The sequence below is a fragment of the Osmia lignaria genome, chromosome 7 (assembly GCF_051020975.1).
Source record: "Osmia lignaria lignaria isolate PbOS001 chromosome 7, iyOsmLign1, whole genome shotgun sequence".
NCBI lineage: Eukaryota > Metazoa > Arthropoda > Insecta > Hymenoptera > Megachilidae > Osmia > Osmia lignaria.
In genome coordinates, this window is record NC_135038.1 from 10988298 (window position 1) to 11005016 (window position 16719).

At 30.8% G+C, this 16719-nt stretch overlaps 4 protein-coding genes across 6 annotated transcripts; 3 read left to right on the forward strand and 1 right to left on the reverse strand.

Moving 5' to 3' along the window:
• The first annotated feature begins 96 nt into the window (after positions 1 to 96).
• LOC117610617 (small ribosomal subunit protein uS5-like) lies at positions 97 to 1548 on the forward strand. Of its 2 annotated transcripts, none has more exons than XM_034338213.2 (3): positions 97 to 245; positions 603 to 948; positions 1029 to 1548. In XM_034338213.2, the coding sequence occupies exons 2-3, from the start codon at positions 604 to 606 to the stop codon at positions 1521 to 1523; spliced, it is 840 nt and encodes a 279-aa protein (XP_034194104.1). In that variant the 5' UTR covers positions 97 to 245; position 603; the 3' UTR covers positions 1524 to 1548. The 2 variants fall into 2 exon arrangements, with proteins under 2 accessions (XP_034194104.1, XP_034194105.1); XM_034338214.1 differs by having other exon boundaries at positions 191 to 249.
• Positions 1549 to 2391: 843 nt separating this feature from the next.
• LOC117610600 (LETM1 domain-containing protein 1) lies at positions 2392 to 4616 on the forward strand. Its single transcript, XM_034338178.2, has 3 exons — positions 2392 to 3875; positions 3958 to 4107; positions 4206 to 4616. Exons 1-3 carry the CDS (start codon positions 3159 to 3161, stop codon positions 4383 to 4385), a joined length of 1047 nt encoding a protein of 348 aa, XP_034194069.2. The 5' UTR covers positions 2392 to 3158; the 3' UTR covers positions 4386 to 4616.
• Positions 4617 to 4768: 152 nt separating this feature from the next.
• ZC3H3 (zinc finger CCCH domain-containing protein 3) lies at positions 4769 to 7652 on the reverse strand. The gene is made up of 7 exons (XM_034338173.2): positions 7477 to 7652; positions 6526 to 7396; positions 6346 to 6434; positions 6096 to 6273; positions 5877 to 6035; positions 5608 to 5803; positions 4769 to 5431 (listed from the first exon to the last, which is right to left on the reverse strand). The coding sequence occupies exons 1-7, from the start codon at positions 7514 to 7516 to the stop codon at positions 4982 to 4984; spliced, it is 1983 nt and encodes a 660-aa protein (XP_034194064.1). The 5' UTR covers positions 7517 to 7652; the 3' UTR covers positions 4769 to 4981.
• A 1013-nt stretch (positions 7653 to 8665) lies between these two features.
• Positions 8666 to 16201, forward strand: Dpp10 (Dipeptidyl peptidase 10). Of its 2 annotated transcripts, none has more exons than XM_034338165.2 (16): positions 8666 to 9137; positions 10956 to 11117; positions 11179 to 11331; positions 11490 to 11617; positions 11837 to 12048; positions 12124 to 12287; positions 12353 to 12456; positions 13515 to 13635; positions 13708 to 13943; positions 14068 to 14369; positions 14439 to 14608; positions 14680 to 14822; positions 14889 to 15083; positions 15173 to 15333; positions 15400 to 15611; positions 15727 to 16201. In XM_034338165.2, the coding sequence occupies exons 1-16, from the start codon at positions 9105 to 9107 to the stop codon at positions 15868 to 15870; spliced, it is 2640 nt and encodes an 879-aa protein (XP_034194056.2). In that variant the 5' UTR covers positions 8666 to 9104; the 3' UTR covers positions 15871 to 16201. The 2 variants fall into 2 exon arrangements, with proteins under 2 accessions (XP_034194056.2, XP_034194057.2); XM_034338166.2 differs by having other exon boundaries at positions 8667 to 9137; positions 10959 to 11117.
• The last annotated feature ends 518 nt before the right edge of the window (positions 16202 to 16719 follow it).

A 16719-nucleotide genomic window follows, 5' to 3' on the forward strand; every position in this document is an offset into this window, starting at 1 on the left:
TACAGTTCTATATGTTTCATAAAATGTTGTAATAATTGTTATTGCTTATATTATGTATATTATAAAACGAACTAAAACAGAAAATGTTAAATATTGAAACTTTAATGTAAACCTGAGGATGTTTAAAAATAGACATTTAAATAGCGGATGTGACGTTTCGATGTATCGAATTGTCTTCGATTCGATAATTTCAAGAGACATGATCATTCTTTCTTCCGTTTCTGTAGGTAGAGGAAGGAATTAACGTAAGTATGTTATGAACTATTTCTGTTTAATTTCATTATAAAATTGATCATCTGATATGTTTCTTAAATGTTATTGAACGCGTAAAAAATATTTGTAAAAGTAAATTTGATATTTCGTAATTAAAGTATATATATAAATCTATGCATGTAGCAGTTGATAAAGCCACGTGTTCAAAGCATAGCATTGTTGTTTAAAAATAAATACTAAATTATTTTACAGATAATTTACATTGTTATTTAAAAAAAAGTGTCAGTAGCAGTATTTGCCAGTGACAAATGACTTTTTTAATGAATTTTAAATATTTTTCCTAACCTCTATAATCTGTAGAAAGACTAATATTTTTTAAAACATTACAGAATGGCGGACAATGCTCCAGCCAACCGTGGAGGTTTCAGAGGTGGATTTGGTTCTCGTGGAGGTGATCGTGGAGGTCTAAGAGGCAGAGGACGTGGAGGTAGAGGAAGAGGTCGTGGCCGTGGACGTGGTAAAGAAGATAGCAAGGAATGGATTCCAGTGACAAAGCTTGGCCGTCTTGTTAGAGATGGAAAAATTGATTCACTGGAACATATTTATCTATTTTCATTACCAATCAAAGAGTTCGAAATAATTGATAAATTTCTTGGACCTGAATTGAAAGATGAAGTTTTGAAAATTATGCCTGTACAGAAACAAACTCGAGCTGGTCAACGTACACGTTTTAAGGCAAATAATGCATTATTATATCATTTGATATAAGTTTTATTATAAAGAGAATATGTTAACAGTTTTTATTAATGTTATAGGCATTTGTAGCCATTGGTGACTATAAGGGTCACATTGGCCTGGGTGTGAAATGTTCTAAAGAAGTAGCCACTGCCATCCGTGGTGCCATAATTCTGGCTAAACTTTCGGTGATACCAGTACGTCGTGGTTATTGGGGAAATAAAATTGGAGATCCTCATACAGTACCTTGCAAGGTTACTGGCAAATGTGGGTCTGTACAAGTACGTTTAATCCCGGCACCGAGAGGTACAGGCATTGTCTCTGCACCTGTGCCTAAGAAACTTTTGCAGATGGCTGGTATAGAGGACTGTTATACCTCAGCGAGAGGATCTACATGTACTCTTGGTAACTTTGCTAAAGCTACATATGCGGCAATTGCCAAAACCTATGCATATCTGACACCAGATCTCTGGCATGATCAGGCACTAAGGAAAGCACCGTATCAAGAATTTGCTGATTATTTGTCTAAAAACCATAAACCCGTGGGAGGACAAAGACCTGCTGAGGTTGTGTAAATAATAAACCTCTATTTGAAATATATCTACATGTAGTTTTCTTTCCTGTTCATATGTTTATATTGGATCTATGCAAAAGATTAGATCTATGCTAACAAAGAGCGCTTACCCAGGGATTTTGCGATCAACTTATAACAGAGTAGAAATCTGTAAACGGCATTTAAATTAGCATATACACGAACCTACGGACATCCATTGTAGCACATACAAGGCATTTTTAACCGACTTCGAAAAGGAGGTTACTCAATTCGATCAGTATGTAATTTTTTTTTTCTCTGTGTGTGTTCACTGATTACTCCGAGATGGATGGACCAATCGGAGCGAAACCTTTTGCATCTTGTAGGCCCTATCCTCCTATGTAGGGTATATCTTCCGATTGATCCCATTAAAAAAAAATTTTCATTTTTTCATTGTTATTGCAAAATACAGGAAGTTTTTAATCTCATGATTGGACGATTTCAATGACCTTTTAATATGTTGTCGGGGGCATGATTCTGAACAACTTTTTCATTATGCATAATTAACGGAAAGCTTTAGTTTCCGAGATATTCGTGAAAAACTATTGTTACTACTACATTCAATTCTGAGTATGCCTACGTGTCTTTACCGGTGTATGAGTCAGCATGCAGTCGCCGATTCCCTACTCATTGTCAGTAGTGTCTACTGTTTCTACAGGGTGTCCCGTAACTCCCGGAAATGGGGGGTTGCTGGGGTGATTCTGAACAACATTTTCCTTTACCAAAATGTCGTTTGAAGCTTCGTTTTTGAGTTATTAACGAAAAACACTGGCCAATCAGAGCGTGCCTTTAGCTCGGGCCGAACCACGAGAGCGTTGGCTTTCAGCCGCGCTCGGTCGTGGTCGTGAACAAATGCATTGGTACAGCGCGGGTATCAAGGGAAGCGTGCGATAAATGTTACATCGTCTTAAATTAAGAACAATGTGGAATTATTCGTTATTCATAAATAATCGACCACGACCGTGGCTGAAAGCCAACGCTCTCGTGGTTCGGCCCGCGCTAAAGGCACGCTCTGATTGGCCAGTGTTTTTCGTTAATAACTCAAAAACGAAGCTTCAAACGACATTTTGGTCAAAGAAAATTTTGTTCAGAATCACCCCAGCAACTCCCCATTTCCGGGAGTTACTGGAGTTTCGGGACACCCTGTATATGTATACTAGCTTCCTTCAACCTCCTAACACCATTATGAGTAATTTTTGCGAATTATGCTTAGGGATTAGTGTTATTTTTATAATAAATCCTTGATTTTTACTATAAGTGATGCATTAGGCTTGACAAAATAATAGTACTTGAAAGCAAATAAGATTTTGTATGTAATTGAAGGTGTATAGCATTTGTAACTTAACATATTAAAAGTCATTTGAAAAATAAATAATTACCTTGCTTATGTTTTTGATATTTTCATATTAAAAACAATATTAATACTAATTTAGTGTTATACATATAATACTATTAAGGAAACAGTATAAACAAACATAATATTCCTACACTGTTTTCTCAGTAACTTTATGAATCATAGTTAACCAAATACTATAATAATAGTTTGAAGAGGAATGAAATACTAATAATAATAGTATAATCACATTTAATAGGATGATATGATACAAAGAAAATCATAATGATACATAAATTAGTACGTCAAAAATGTATTTTTCAAAACAAAAAGACTTTACCTTTTATACATACTAGTATACAAAATCAACTACAATGGGGAAGAAACACAGAAAAAAATAAAGTATCTAACATCAAGAAGTATTGGTTTGATAGATATATAAATTACATTAAGAATTATGAACAAGTATTGGAGAGAAACTTTCCACGAACGATGCATGTTTATCGTATATTCAGTATTGGAACCAAAGATTTTATTAATGATGTAAAGAAATATATTTTGATATTGAAAAAGCAAGCTACTTCTGATGCAAACAGTTTAACTGTTGAGGAATTACGGTTGAGTTATACAATGCCAAAAGATTTAATAAAAATTTGTCCTGTTTTGTTAATATCAGCTGTTCCTTTTACAAATTACGTAATTTTTCCTTTGGCATATTATTTTCCAAGACATCTTCTAACTTACCATTATTGGACATTACAACAAAGGCTTGATTTTATGCTATTGAGCCATAAGAGACGATTAAAACACAACAGACCATTATTCAGATGCATGCAAGCAGAACTTAATAATATTAAAAATCAAACATTGAGAATAAAATGGAATGGTATTATTGCATGCCTTGGTAGTGGCACACATCCTAATGTGAAAGATATTATTGCTTGCTCTGAATTATTTGCTGGTCATCCATATTCGCTAAATAATCTTAAAAGGAAACACATAGTATGTTGAATTAATTAATTTTGAAAGGAAAATAAGAATTTATTAAAAATAATAATATTAAACTTCTGGATTATATTTTTAGAAAGAATTACTTGGTATTCATGATATACCCTCTTGGAGACTTTTTAAAATACAGAAACTTATAGAAAGAGGTATGCTAATAAAACGAATGGATGAAGCTATACAAAAAGAGGGTGGAAGTATAAAGTTGCCAAATGATGAAATACGCTGGGTGTGCATAAAAGATTATTAAATAATACCTTTAATACAATAAATAAATTCATATTATATTATGATTACTATATATATTTAAATTATAAAATGTTTTAGGCACTTTCATTTAGGGGCGTGAATCCTGCAAATATGTCATTAAAAAGCATGAGAAATTGGCTTGACCAGTGGTTTATTATATCAAATACTGTTAATGAAAACACGATTTCATTGTTATTACACAGTCCAATATTATTAGCATACAATCATCCCACTAACTGGATCCTTATATACAATTAAAATATTCCCAAAAATTTGTCACTCTTTGGTTGTAAAAAGGTTGTATAAAGATATAACAATTCAATATTTAAGTAGTGATTTATGTTCAAAGTATTTGTACAAATTGCTTCATCTGACCTCGTTTAACTTTATATACTATGCTGTAAATATTGTGTGTATACATGTGAAAAGACAAAGAAATATAAGAAATTTTCATCATTTTCTGATAACACGTATGTAAATATTTTAATTCTTCATTATGTTTTCTTTTTTACATACATAAACTTTATTTTCGTAGAATTATATTATTTTAGGGAAAAGAGAAACGAGGTAAAATAATGATAACATTTATGTATACATAAAATACTTTTATTTTACTAAATATACATCCTTCATTTACATAATTGTATATATGTTACAAAATATAATTCTTAGTTTTTTTGTGTATATTTAAACATAACACTATAGAAATTCAATCTTCAATAACTATAAATGTAATGTCAAAACATAAGCTGTTTTATCAAATGACAAGAACATGATATATTAGCCAAAATAGATATACACAAATGTACAGAGAACTATAAAAAGTCTAGAACTTTATAAATGTATTATCTACATTAATTGATAGGTATATAAGCAGGCAGAATTCCAATAGGAGGTCGTTTTAATACCTTCGAATCAGAAATTATTTCTAATTCGTCAATATTTTCACTTATTTCTACATCTGCATTACCATTAGATGTTTCAGTTGATGTATTAGAACAAGCTGTAGATTCTACTCTTTTCATAAGTTTAATTTTTTTCATAACACTTTCTCTTTTTTTGTCAAGAGATTTGTTTAAAGTATCCGCTTGTTCATAATACCTAACTCTGTTTTCATTATTAGAAGAGGAAGTATCCTTTGTGGGAGAAACTACTTGATGATTACTTACGTCATACTTCCTTTTTAAATGATTTTGTGTGTTAGAAGAAGATTGTAATTTGTGTGGATAAGGACAATGCTTACCTTTACTGCACTTCTTTGTCTTCTCAAATTCAGGGCACAAATTTTCGTGACGCTGTTTACACTGTAAAAAAAAGATACTTCCACGTGTTTTGAAATATTGTCTTTTATGCATTATTAATATACGATAAAAGCTATGTAATAAGAGTCATATAAAATTTCATAACTAAGATTATCATACAATAAAAGTATATTATAACATGCATATAATCATCATAAGTAAAAAAATATTGCACTTACTTCACTACCTTTAGCACAGTATCCTTGTAAAAATTCAATACAAATGGGAGTGTTGGACGAAACTTTAACGTGACGGTACGGACAAGCATCTCGCGTACAGCATCCTTCTAAAAAGTATTTGCAAGTAGGCATTTTTTCTGGACCTACATCGTGAGACAGTGGGCATTTATCCAATAAACAGTTCCCTTGAAGAAATCTGGAAAAAATATTTATCTTTTTGCATTAATATGAATAACGTTGAAGTGAAGCTATAGAGACAACAATTTTACTTTTTGCAAAGAGAAATTTGTTTTTTATCGTGACGTTTTACACAAGTCCCTTTTGCATGATTTGAACAGTATCCAAATCTTTGAAATATCAAACATGGTTGATTATTCTTTTGCATTTTATTACGCAATATCTGGATACTTTTTTGCTTGACTTTATTGCTGTAAATAAAAAAAGCAATTGTTATTTAATTATATTTCCTATACATATTAATTACTTACCTTATATTAGTTTTGTAATTTGTTTTCGATATGTTGGATGACAATTTGAAGCTGTTTGCATGAAATACTTTCATACTAGGATTTTCTGATGTTTCTTTTGCAGATTTTATTCTACGTAATTTTTTCCCATTGGTGGTTATAACAAATTTATCAGCTTTTAAATTTATTATTCGTTTTCCTAAATTCAGAATATAACTATAATTTTAGTTATAACTGATGAAAATGAAAAGTTGTTGAAAATATAACTTACTTTTTATTCCATAACTATTACGTACTAATTGATTCTTGGAAGATTTGTAAACAACTCCCCCAATTGTTATCAATTCCATTTTGTTGTTCCTACAAAAAATTAATAAAACAAAATCATAGATTGTAATTTGTTAACACAGTTGCAATTATAAAAGTATATCAACTATTTTACAATACATACATAGTCTTTTTTCTACTAACAACTGTATGTTCTTTGTTGCTTGTTTTTGGCATAGTTCTATCAATTCTATATTTGTTTATTTTAGGTTTCATGATTGATGATTTCATAAGATAAAGATTCTTACTAATTGACTGCTGGGAAGAATTTAATAACTTTGTTTTTATAATTTTTTGAGATACTGGTTTAACACATTTCATTGACGAAGTTAAGGACTTTTTAATTTTGCACAGTTCTATTTGTGAAGTACTTATAGATTTTCTTGATCCTCGTCTTACACGTATAAGTTTTCTCCTTGACAAAATTACAATGTTATTATTACTAATTTTCTTTTGACTACAAGTAACCTTTGGAGAATTTGTACTTTTAACAAGTTTTAATCTTGAACACATTGGATGAGTAATATTTTGTATTACTATATCCTTCTGTTCTGCTGGTTTAGGTTGCACTGAGGAAGACAATTTTTTCATTAATTTTGGATTAACATGCACTGATTTTTTTATAGAACTTTGATTTTGCACAGTATTTTGTTTAACATTTGTTACTCTGTTTACAGAACTACATTGTGTGCTTTCATTAGAACTTATGACATTTTTCATCATTTTTGGGTTAATGTGTACCAATGATTTTATGCGTAGTTTTGGATTGATATGTATAGCAGAATTTTGAGGTTTAAAGTTTGGATTAATATAGACATTGGTACTTGTAAATTCATTGTTTGAAACATTATTAGAAATTTTAGAAAGCTGATGAGATTTGTAAAGCAGACTTGTACATTTCTCTGGCTTTGTAGGGCTTAAGTTTTGATTTGTAATAACTTTTTCTACACAGCATAACTTTTCTGATGATTTTTTCTTATGATTTTCTATTAAACCTAAAACACAAAAAGATTAAATTGTACTGTTTTTGTTAATTATCTGGTCAAGACTTAATTACACAAAATTATAAACTCACGTGTCAAATATTGTATTTCTTTCAACAGATTATCATTCATATTTAAATATCTGGAACTTCACTCTTCAGTTACCGTTTATTTAAAATAATAAGTTCTCGATTCAACAAATTTATTTCACAAATTACTGTAATGTGTTGACATTCATCACACCATTTCCAGTGACTACAGACGTTATATAGATGTCACTTGCAACTTGCAACTTGTACCATCTGTGAAACATCAGGAGAACTAATTTTTATTATGGCTGAATAGCGGTATATTTTAAATTGTATTCTTATCTTTTTATTTTACGCATTTACTCTATAAATAAATATTGCAAAGTTCGTGAACATTAGAAGCTACTGAATAAAAGATAAAAAACATAGCAATTATCTTAAGTAAGAGTACGTACAAGATAACGGAATATACCCCAAAGCGCTAAGATTCAAACCAAGATTATAAATATGTAAATTACATCATGAATTACCGCACTTATCAATACATCTTTAAATACGTCAAGACATGACGTCTAACACCACTACCCATGCTCGATTTTTGGAACACCCTCAAAGAAAAACATCTCGTGTATATAAAGAATGAAACGAAAATAAAAAGTGTTATTTCAAGTTTTAGTTTATAAACGCTCGTTTGTATATGTGGTAACATTAAGCTTTTAAAATTGACTTGAAATATCAGTTTAATTAAAAGTGAAATATTCTTCGAGATCCATGAATGAGGAGAAGTGTATTCAAATTTTTCTAAATAATGAAAATTCTAATAATATGCGTAAAATTTAGAATCCTACATCTTCGCTTCATTCATAAGTTGTAATGAATTTATAAATTGAAAGAAATGCTAATATATTTTGCATAAAAAGCCCAGGAGAGCCGGGAGAGCCAGGGAGAGGCAATAAACTAGTATTGTACCTATTTATTATGAAAATTGAATTTAAAATGTCTTTTGAACTAATCAATTTTCCACCCGAGTACCTTAATACCTTTTTTATACCAAGATAATTTTGAAATCATTAAATCTCCACTTTTGAAGCTGACCCATGCATTCAAGTGATGCTTAATTTGACACCATTTAATTTTCTATAATGAAAATTACCATTTTAGAGCTATAGCTTGACCCAGTTACCCGGGTCACCCTATATAATTACATTCAGGTAAATTCGATGCAAAGAAGAATCGTCCTTTTTTTCATAAGCTTGACAAATAAATTCATTTTAATAGTCGGGTCAAAGTGACCCTTGTGTCCGGTGTGCAAGGATTAAAATGAATATAAATAAAAAAGAGGAAAGGACAGAAGCGCGCAGCATCAGAAGAGCGCAGGCCTCGTTCTTCCAGCATCATCGGGGACAATCTCCATATCAGTACCGAAAATTTTCACGGTGCAAGGTGGAAGTTGAGGGATCCTCAACGCCCGTCGCACGATCGTTAACCGAGTTTATTTCCTTCTGTTCTTCCTATCCCTACGTCTCCCCTTGTCGGTGGTGTTTTATGTCAGTGCGTACTTATGTATCTATCACGCTGCACAAGGGACTACAATTTGCTCGCGACTACGGACGGGATAAACTTTAGCACGATCTTCTGTTGTTTGCTTTCTTAATTCAACAGAAGCATCGGAACATCGATCCCCTTCCCCGATGGCAGATCACGATAACATTTACGACGACGAGGTAATTAATTGATATGTTTTCACTTACCCCTGATGGTTTTTTTATTTTTTCCCCCTCGAGAGACACTTTGAAAGTGGAATGAAAAATTATCCTATAATCGCTAATGATATGCGATTATTTGCTTTGTAATCGTTAATTGATTATTTAGTGAAAGAAAGTATCATTTTTATGTGATGGAAATCTGTTCCTCTTTCATAGGGGTTGATTTGTTTTCCTTCATTTGAAGGGATCAATTTTTTTTTTAAATATAAATGATAATTCTTTATGATAGAATATAACGATTTTACTTAAGCGTATCTATATTTATGATGATCTCAGAGAAAATTTCAATTGCAAAGTTAGTCGCTTTAGCGAAACGTATTTTGTTAATAAAGTGTTAAATTAGAGCAAGAATTATTGATCGTAATTTTGGTTTTTAGATTTTAATAAATGCATTTTTTTATCATTATAACATGTACATATAATTAAATTTAAAAAAACTAGGAATATTTTTTAAATACGATCGAATGATCACAGAGAAACTTAAAATAAACATAAATTTTAGAAGTTTAGAAAAAGAGAATTTAAAACAATTAATAAACGTAACATCACTATTGACTTTTTCCGATACGAAAATTAAATTAAATCATTAATTAGTGAGAGAAATGAAGGAGCCGAAAGTTTTGAATATCCTATTCTATAATATTTAAATTTATTTTTATATAATTAATTATTTCAACTATAAATACACAATTTTGGTTTTATTATTATTTATTTAATATTTCGTATACTTAATGTTTTAATTTCGTAAATGATATTCAGTACAGTAAATAAAATCAACGAAATAGAATGTTTAATAAAGCGGAAAGGACACTTTTGTATTTATTTCTAAAGTAATAATGTAAATGGACTCACCGACTTTGATTTTAATATTTTTCCGCATATTTACGCGCAGATTATCATCAATGAGCTATTGTTTTTGCATTCGTTAAAATTTGTTTTAATCATTTCGTTTATTTAATGGCTCTTTATAATTTGCATTTCCAGAAATACTGTTAATAATTATATTTAATTATATTTTATTAAAAATAAAATTCGGAAGTCAAATTGAAAATGAATTCCTATACTTGCAGCTATATACTTTCAGATATCTTTTTATATTTAAATCATAATGGAATAAATATCATCTTTTGTTTATCATATTAAAAATTCAAATTTTAAAATCGCTGTTGTTATAGCACAAAATCGATAATTACCAGATCCATAAATATAAAAAGTTAACATTGACCCATTAATCTATAATTAATCGCATTAATCAATTATTGAATTACATTATGTAAATTAACCAATATACTGCTAAATAAATTATAGTTGCTCTTGGATGAATCATATAGCCCTTTTATGCGTTTAACTTAAATTGATTTGCTACCTTCATTTTTTTTTTAAATGGTTCATTTTTACGAAAAAGTAACAGAGCTTTATTTGTCCTAGAATCAGTAACTTAGCTAAAGTGAAGCTTCTTGTTGTGGTATTTTTCCTTAATTGTACTAGAATTTAAGTGCTTTTCAAGCACTCGGTACTTGGCGACATTCGAGCATTAAGAACTAGAACACGAAAATTTTATATTTAAGTTCTGCAAAGAAATTTATTTTTTCATTATTTATTCACTGTTTTTATTTTCTGTTGTTTCATACACAACATGAAATAATATGTATTTCTTAAAACTATATTTTATGCACAATTAAAAGGTTTTCACTATTATATATCAAATCACTCAATTATGTGTATGTACATGTTATAATTACTTGACATTGGCGTTAGTAAGTACCTTTGTGATAGGAGCTAGTATCAGCAAATCCAAATCAGCGGAATTGGCGTGGAATTTTGATAGCCCTGCTTGTGATTGTTGCGGTCCTAGCTTTGATTGTAACATCAGTTGCCTTATTAACACCACCAGATGAAGGACCTAGGGTACAAGGTGCTAGGCTGAGACTTTCTGAGGTACGTAGTGTATTATGTTATAAGGATACAATATGAGTAACTCCAAGCAATTACTTTACAGGTACTTTCTGGAGAATTAACACCACTCCTTTTTAATGGATCATGGGTAAGCGGACAGCACATTTGCTACAGAGATGTATGGGGTGGAATTTCATTGTTGCACATTTCTCAAAAGAACATCACTACTCGCAGTTTAATGCCGAATGAAACTTTTGTAAGTTTATGTTAACTGTAGTCTAACATCATTTTAATAATATAAAGTAGGTATATGAGTTTAATGTATTCAAAGACTTATGTTTAGTAGCAAATTTCCATATACTTATATTTAGGTCTTTTAGTAAAACACAACACTAACAGATATTTTGTATACAGAGGATATTGAATCCTGCCAAGTTCTCGTTGTCACCGGATCGTAAATACTTACTTCTTGCACGCGATGTGAAGAAACTCTTCCGATATTCATATTCAGCGCAATATACAATTTATGATGTAAATACACGGTTAGTAAAAATAATTTATAAGAAAAATACATTCAGTTTAATTTATTCAACATATTTTCCAAATACACTTAACTACAAGTAGATGACATTTTTTAAGTTATTTTTACAGCAGATACATGTACATACACAATTTGTTACAAAAGAGCTATTTCTAAAACTGAAAATTTATCATAGTTAAGATATTCTAAGGATTATACACTTATTATGTCATTGTTACAGGGAAATTATACCATTGACACCACATCCAGAGAAAGAAGAACATCCTTATCTTCTGCTAGCACAATGGACTCCACGTGGTCATGGATTAGTCATGGTTCAAAATTATGACATTTATTACTTAACAGGTCCTACAAGTAACACTGGATATCGAGTTACTAACACAGCAGTTCCTGGTATATTATCAAATGGATTACCAGATTGGCTTTATGAAGGTACTTTAATACTGCTTCATTTTAACATTAGATTACTGAGGAATACATATTAGTTATTTATTTTTTATTTCGCAGAGGAGATTTTGCATTGCGCAGAAGCAATTTGGATGTCACCAGATGGTCATTTGATGTTATATGCTTCTTTTAATGATTCACTTGTTGAACAAATGCATATATTTTGGTTTGGTGAAGGCAACAAAGCTCTTTATCCTGATATACGATCTCTGCGTTATCCTAAAGTAATTTTACTTTTGTATATTACATTACGCTTTATCAAACAACTGAATTAATTATTACTCTATAGCCAGGGACACCAAACCCTGTGGTACGACTTTATGTAGCAGACCTGGCAGATCCGAAGAATATTCATACGAAGGTAGTGAAACCACCACCTATCATCGAGCATGTGTAAGTCTATTTATAAATTTTGGAGTATGGAGTGCTTGAACAAAGTTTCTCTCATTAATTTTTCCTCATTAGGTGTATTTATTCATCTTAATAAAAAAAAAAAAACAAAAATGAACAAAATTGAATAGCGATTGCACTTTGTCGTTTTTTACAAGAAACGTTTAGATGTTTGTATGGTGACACTCTCAAGGTACTTCAGAAAAAGGAAGCAAATTTTGTTGGCAAGATATTTTTAAAATATACATGAGGCGTAGTTTTTCCGGTTTGAAATGAGGTAGTTAAATAGATATTTGCCAAACAGTAAAAGTAATACTGCAAGAAGAAGGAAGACCTTTAAATATTGTATACTAAAGTATTATTGTATGCATCTTTTGTCATTTATTTTTGATGAAGAAGACAGTTTTATAAGGGCCCATAAGACATTAACATATCTTTTTTAAATTAAAAATTAGCATATTAATGGGATAGAAGTATACACTAAATTATATCAACTAATTTTTTGAGGAATTTTAAAAAAATTCTTTTTTTATATAATAGAAATATTTTATATAAATTTTGCGTTTTTTAAATGTAATATCTGTATAAATATGTTTTTGAACTTTTGTAATAACTAGTAAAATTACCTCGTTTTAATCCTGAACATATGATATTTGTAGACAATATTTAATTTCAAGATTTATCTAGTACGAAAATGATTATTTAATTATAAAATTGTTTAGTTAGTACGCATCATAGAAATACCTTTCCCTTTTATTTGCTTTATTTATTGTTTTTAAACATACAATATAGCTTCCTTTTTACATTCAGAACAGTAATGGGGGAAGTTAGACCATTAAAATAAGAAATGAAATGAAATAATTATTCAAAGGTCATGTACATTTCATTATCACATAAATAGTTCATTTTCACTAGTTTGCCTAGATATAATAAGCTACTAGCAGTAATACATTAAGTTGCATTCTTATAGACTTAATTGCTACTGAATATTGTGTAAGTCTGTTTCAGTTAAAATATTCTAAAATCTAATTATTAAATTTAATGTTTATGCCCAATAACAGTGAACATTACTTCACAAAGGCTTCCTGGATATCGTTGACAGAAGTGTGTATAACATGGCTCACACGTGCACAAAATCTATCTGTTGTAACCATTTGTAAGAGTCCGATGTGGCATTGTCAGGTATAGTGTTGATGTTAAGCTTGACTTAAAATAATTCATTACATATAAATTTACTTCCAATATTTCCTGTAGGAAATACAAAGAATAGTAGCTGAAGACCGTGGCTGGGTAGATACTCCTCTTGAGGCACCAATTTTCTCAGCAAATGGTAGTAGTTACATTGCAATAAGTCCAGTTAAGGATGGTCCAGCTGGTTATTTTAAACACATTGTTTGGGTGAACGTCGCTAGGAAATTGGTTGTTCCTCTCACTCATGGAAAGTTTGAGGTCGCCAAAATAGTGGCATGGGATCAAACGAATAATACCATGTGAGCAATACTTCTCAAAATTCTTTTTCATATATCAGAATACATCCTCTGAACTTATTCCTATAAAGTATTGCTTTGAAGACAATTGAGTGTTGCTTGAATCTAATGTAATTCTTCTACATAGATACTTTATAGGTATTCCACCTATGAAGCCAGGTCAGAGACATCTTTATTATGTGAGTTCATTATTACCACACGTGGGATCATCTTTACATCCTGCTGTTTGTATTACTTGTACTGAAACAACAGAGGTATATCAAAATCAACATCGAACACTTTCCTCTGGTCATTATAGTTCTTGGCCAGAAAATAGTTATATACATGAGCATTATGAAACACAAACAGAGAGTGCACAAAATGCTGATCAAGGGCAGCTTAAAGAAAATGCTACAAAAAAACAGAAATCAAAAGTACATGTTCCACCAAGTAAGTTCAATGTATTTTTTGGAAACTAAATAGTAAAATCTTCTGATGAATGTTTGTTTTTATTTGCAGAATTCACTGATCTGCCTTGCCAGTACCACAATGTTATTTTTCCTCCAGTTGGTACTGATTACTTTGTCTTAGAATGTTATGGACCGAGTATACCGACTGTTGCTTTATATAAAACCGACTTTCCCATGCCACGTCTCATTTATGTTTTGCAGAATAATACATTATTACGTGTATGTTTTTCATTTATTTCGTTAAGAACACAGATGGAAAATATATTTTTAAAATTGAAATCTTGTCGTAGGAAAGAATTTCCAAACTTGCGCTTCCACAAGTAAAAACATTTCCTGTTCAAATAAGCGGTGGCTATAATGCACAAGTAAAATTGCATTTACCACCTGGATTACGGGAAGATGAGATTACTCGGTATCCTTTAATTGTACAAGTGTAAGTGCATTGAATAATTAAACATCATTTGTCTTGATAATTTTTTACTACCCTATGTTATTGCAGATACGGTGCACCAGGCTCCCAATTGGTAACAGAGATGTTCAAGATTGACTGGAACACCTATTTAGCTAGTAGAAAAAATATGATCGTTGTACAGATCGACGGTAGAGGAAGTGGAGGCCAAGGCTATAAATTTCTTCATGAAGTCTACTACAGACTTGGTTCTGTGGAAGTTGCTGACCAACTAGAAGTTACTGAGTAAATTATGAAGCTATTTATTTCTTGATACACATACATAGACATATATAGCATGAATTTCATTAAAATTTTGATGGTGACATTTATAGATATTTACGGGATTCATTGCACTTTGTGGATAAACAACGTGTTGCTATTTGGGGGTGGAGTTATGGAGGTTTTGTAGCTGCTCTCGCGCTGGCGCATCCTGGGCAAGATATCTTTCAATGTGGTATAAGTGTAGCACCGGTTGTTTCGTGGAAATTATATGGTACAGTACAGTTTAATATCATTTTAAATTGTTATTTTTCCATTTAACTTATACATGATTATACAGATTCAGCATACGCTGAAAGGTACATGGGTCTACCGACTGTTGTATCAAATTATAAAGGCTATGCCGAGTCGGACGTGTATGATAAAGTGGAACATTTGCGAAATAAGATGTTTTATTTAGTACATGGTACTGCGGATGATAATGTTCAGTTCCAACAATCTATGGCACTCGCACACCATCTTGCAAAGAAGGGTATACTTTTCCGGCAACAGGTACTGTTATTAATTACATATTATTTTTATACAGATCACATTAATTATGTAGTTTTTGATGAGTCAAATGAAAATTAAAAAATAGAGATTTTATGTGAATTACATACTATGCCAGGTATACCCAGATGTGAGTCATACATTAGCAGGGGTAAAAGGTCATCTCTATCTATCAATGGCTCAATTTTTGGATGACTGCTTTCAAAAGCAAGTACCTATGGATACAAAAGCTGGTCTTATCAGCGGTGGATCTAGCTTTTAGTTGTAAATAATGTGATTCCAATGAAAAAACAATCTAACGTTTGTGAAGGAATTCCATACACAAAAATTCCATCTAAACATCTCCAAATTGTGTTCCGTTTATTACCTTTAAGAGAAAAATATTTTCGCGTTACTTCATATATTAAGGGATGGTACAATGGTTGAAATTATGTTTTTGTTATATCTTTAATTAGAAATCAAATCTAAATGAATAAAAGCAATAGTAATCTAACAGCTTTTATTTATTTAGGTTTTCTTCTTTTACATTCAGGTATGAAAGAATAAAAACCATTTTAAACATCAAATGACTTTATTGAAGGAGTATATTCGTGACTTGTCATAATTGGCAAACAAACATTATCGGAACGAGGTAAAAATAAGACGGTAATTACATCTCTTCATCGAGTCGAACGATGAAAAATTCATGAACTCGTGAGTAAGGGTAACTTATTTCTTCTTTCGTTTGAATTCTTGTAGTTTGTCGCACGTGTGTGCAGGCAACATAGAGCGTCTAAGCTTATTTCTCAATATACTTCTTTTCTTCGATCTCTCGTATCATAAGAAACATCTCTTTCACTGGAAATTCATTGTTATTTCTCTCACAACGGTTCGCTCTAACGAGAACACGTTCCTCATTAATGATTAACGTAATAACATTGTAAACAGTATTAACCAAACTCGAGGAACAATAAAGAAATTTTCTAACACTTACATCTCATTAATTGAACTAAATAAAAATATAGAATACATTTGCGGCAATAAGTCTCGAAATATAATAATAATAATATTAATAATAATGTACATTATGTTATCTGAATGTGAAAAATGATTAAAAACAAAATAATCACAA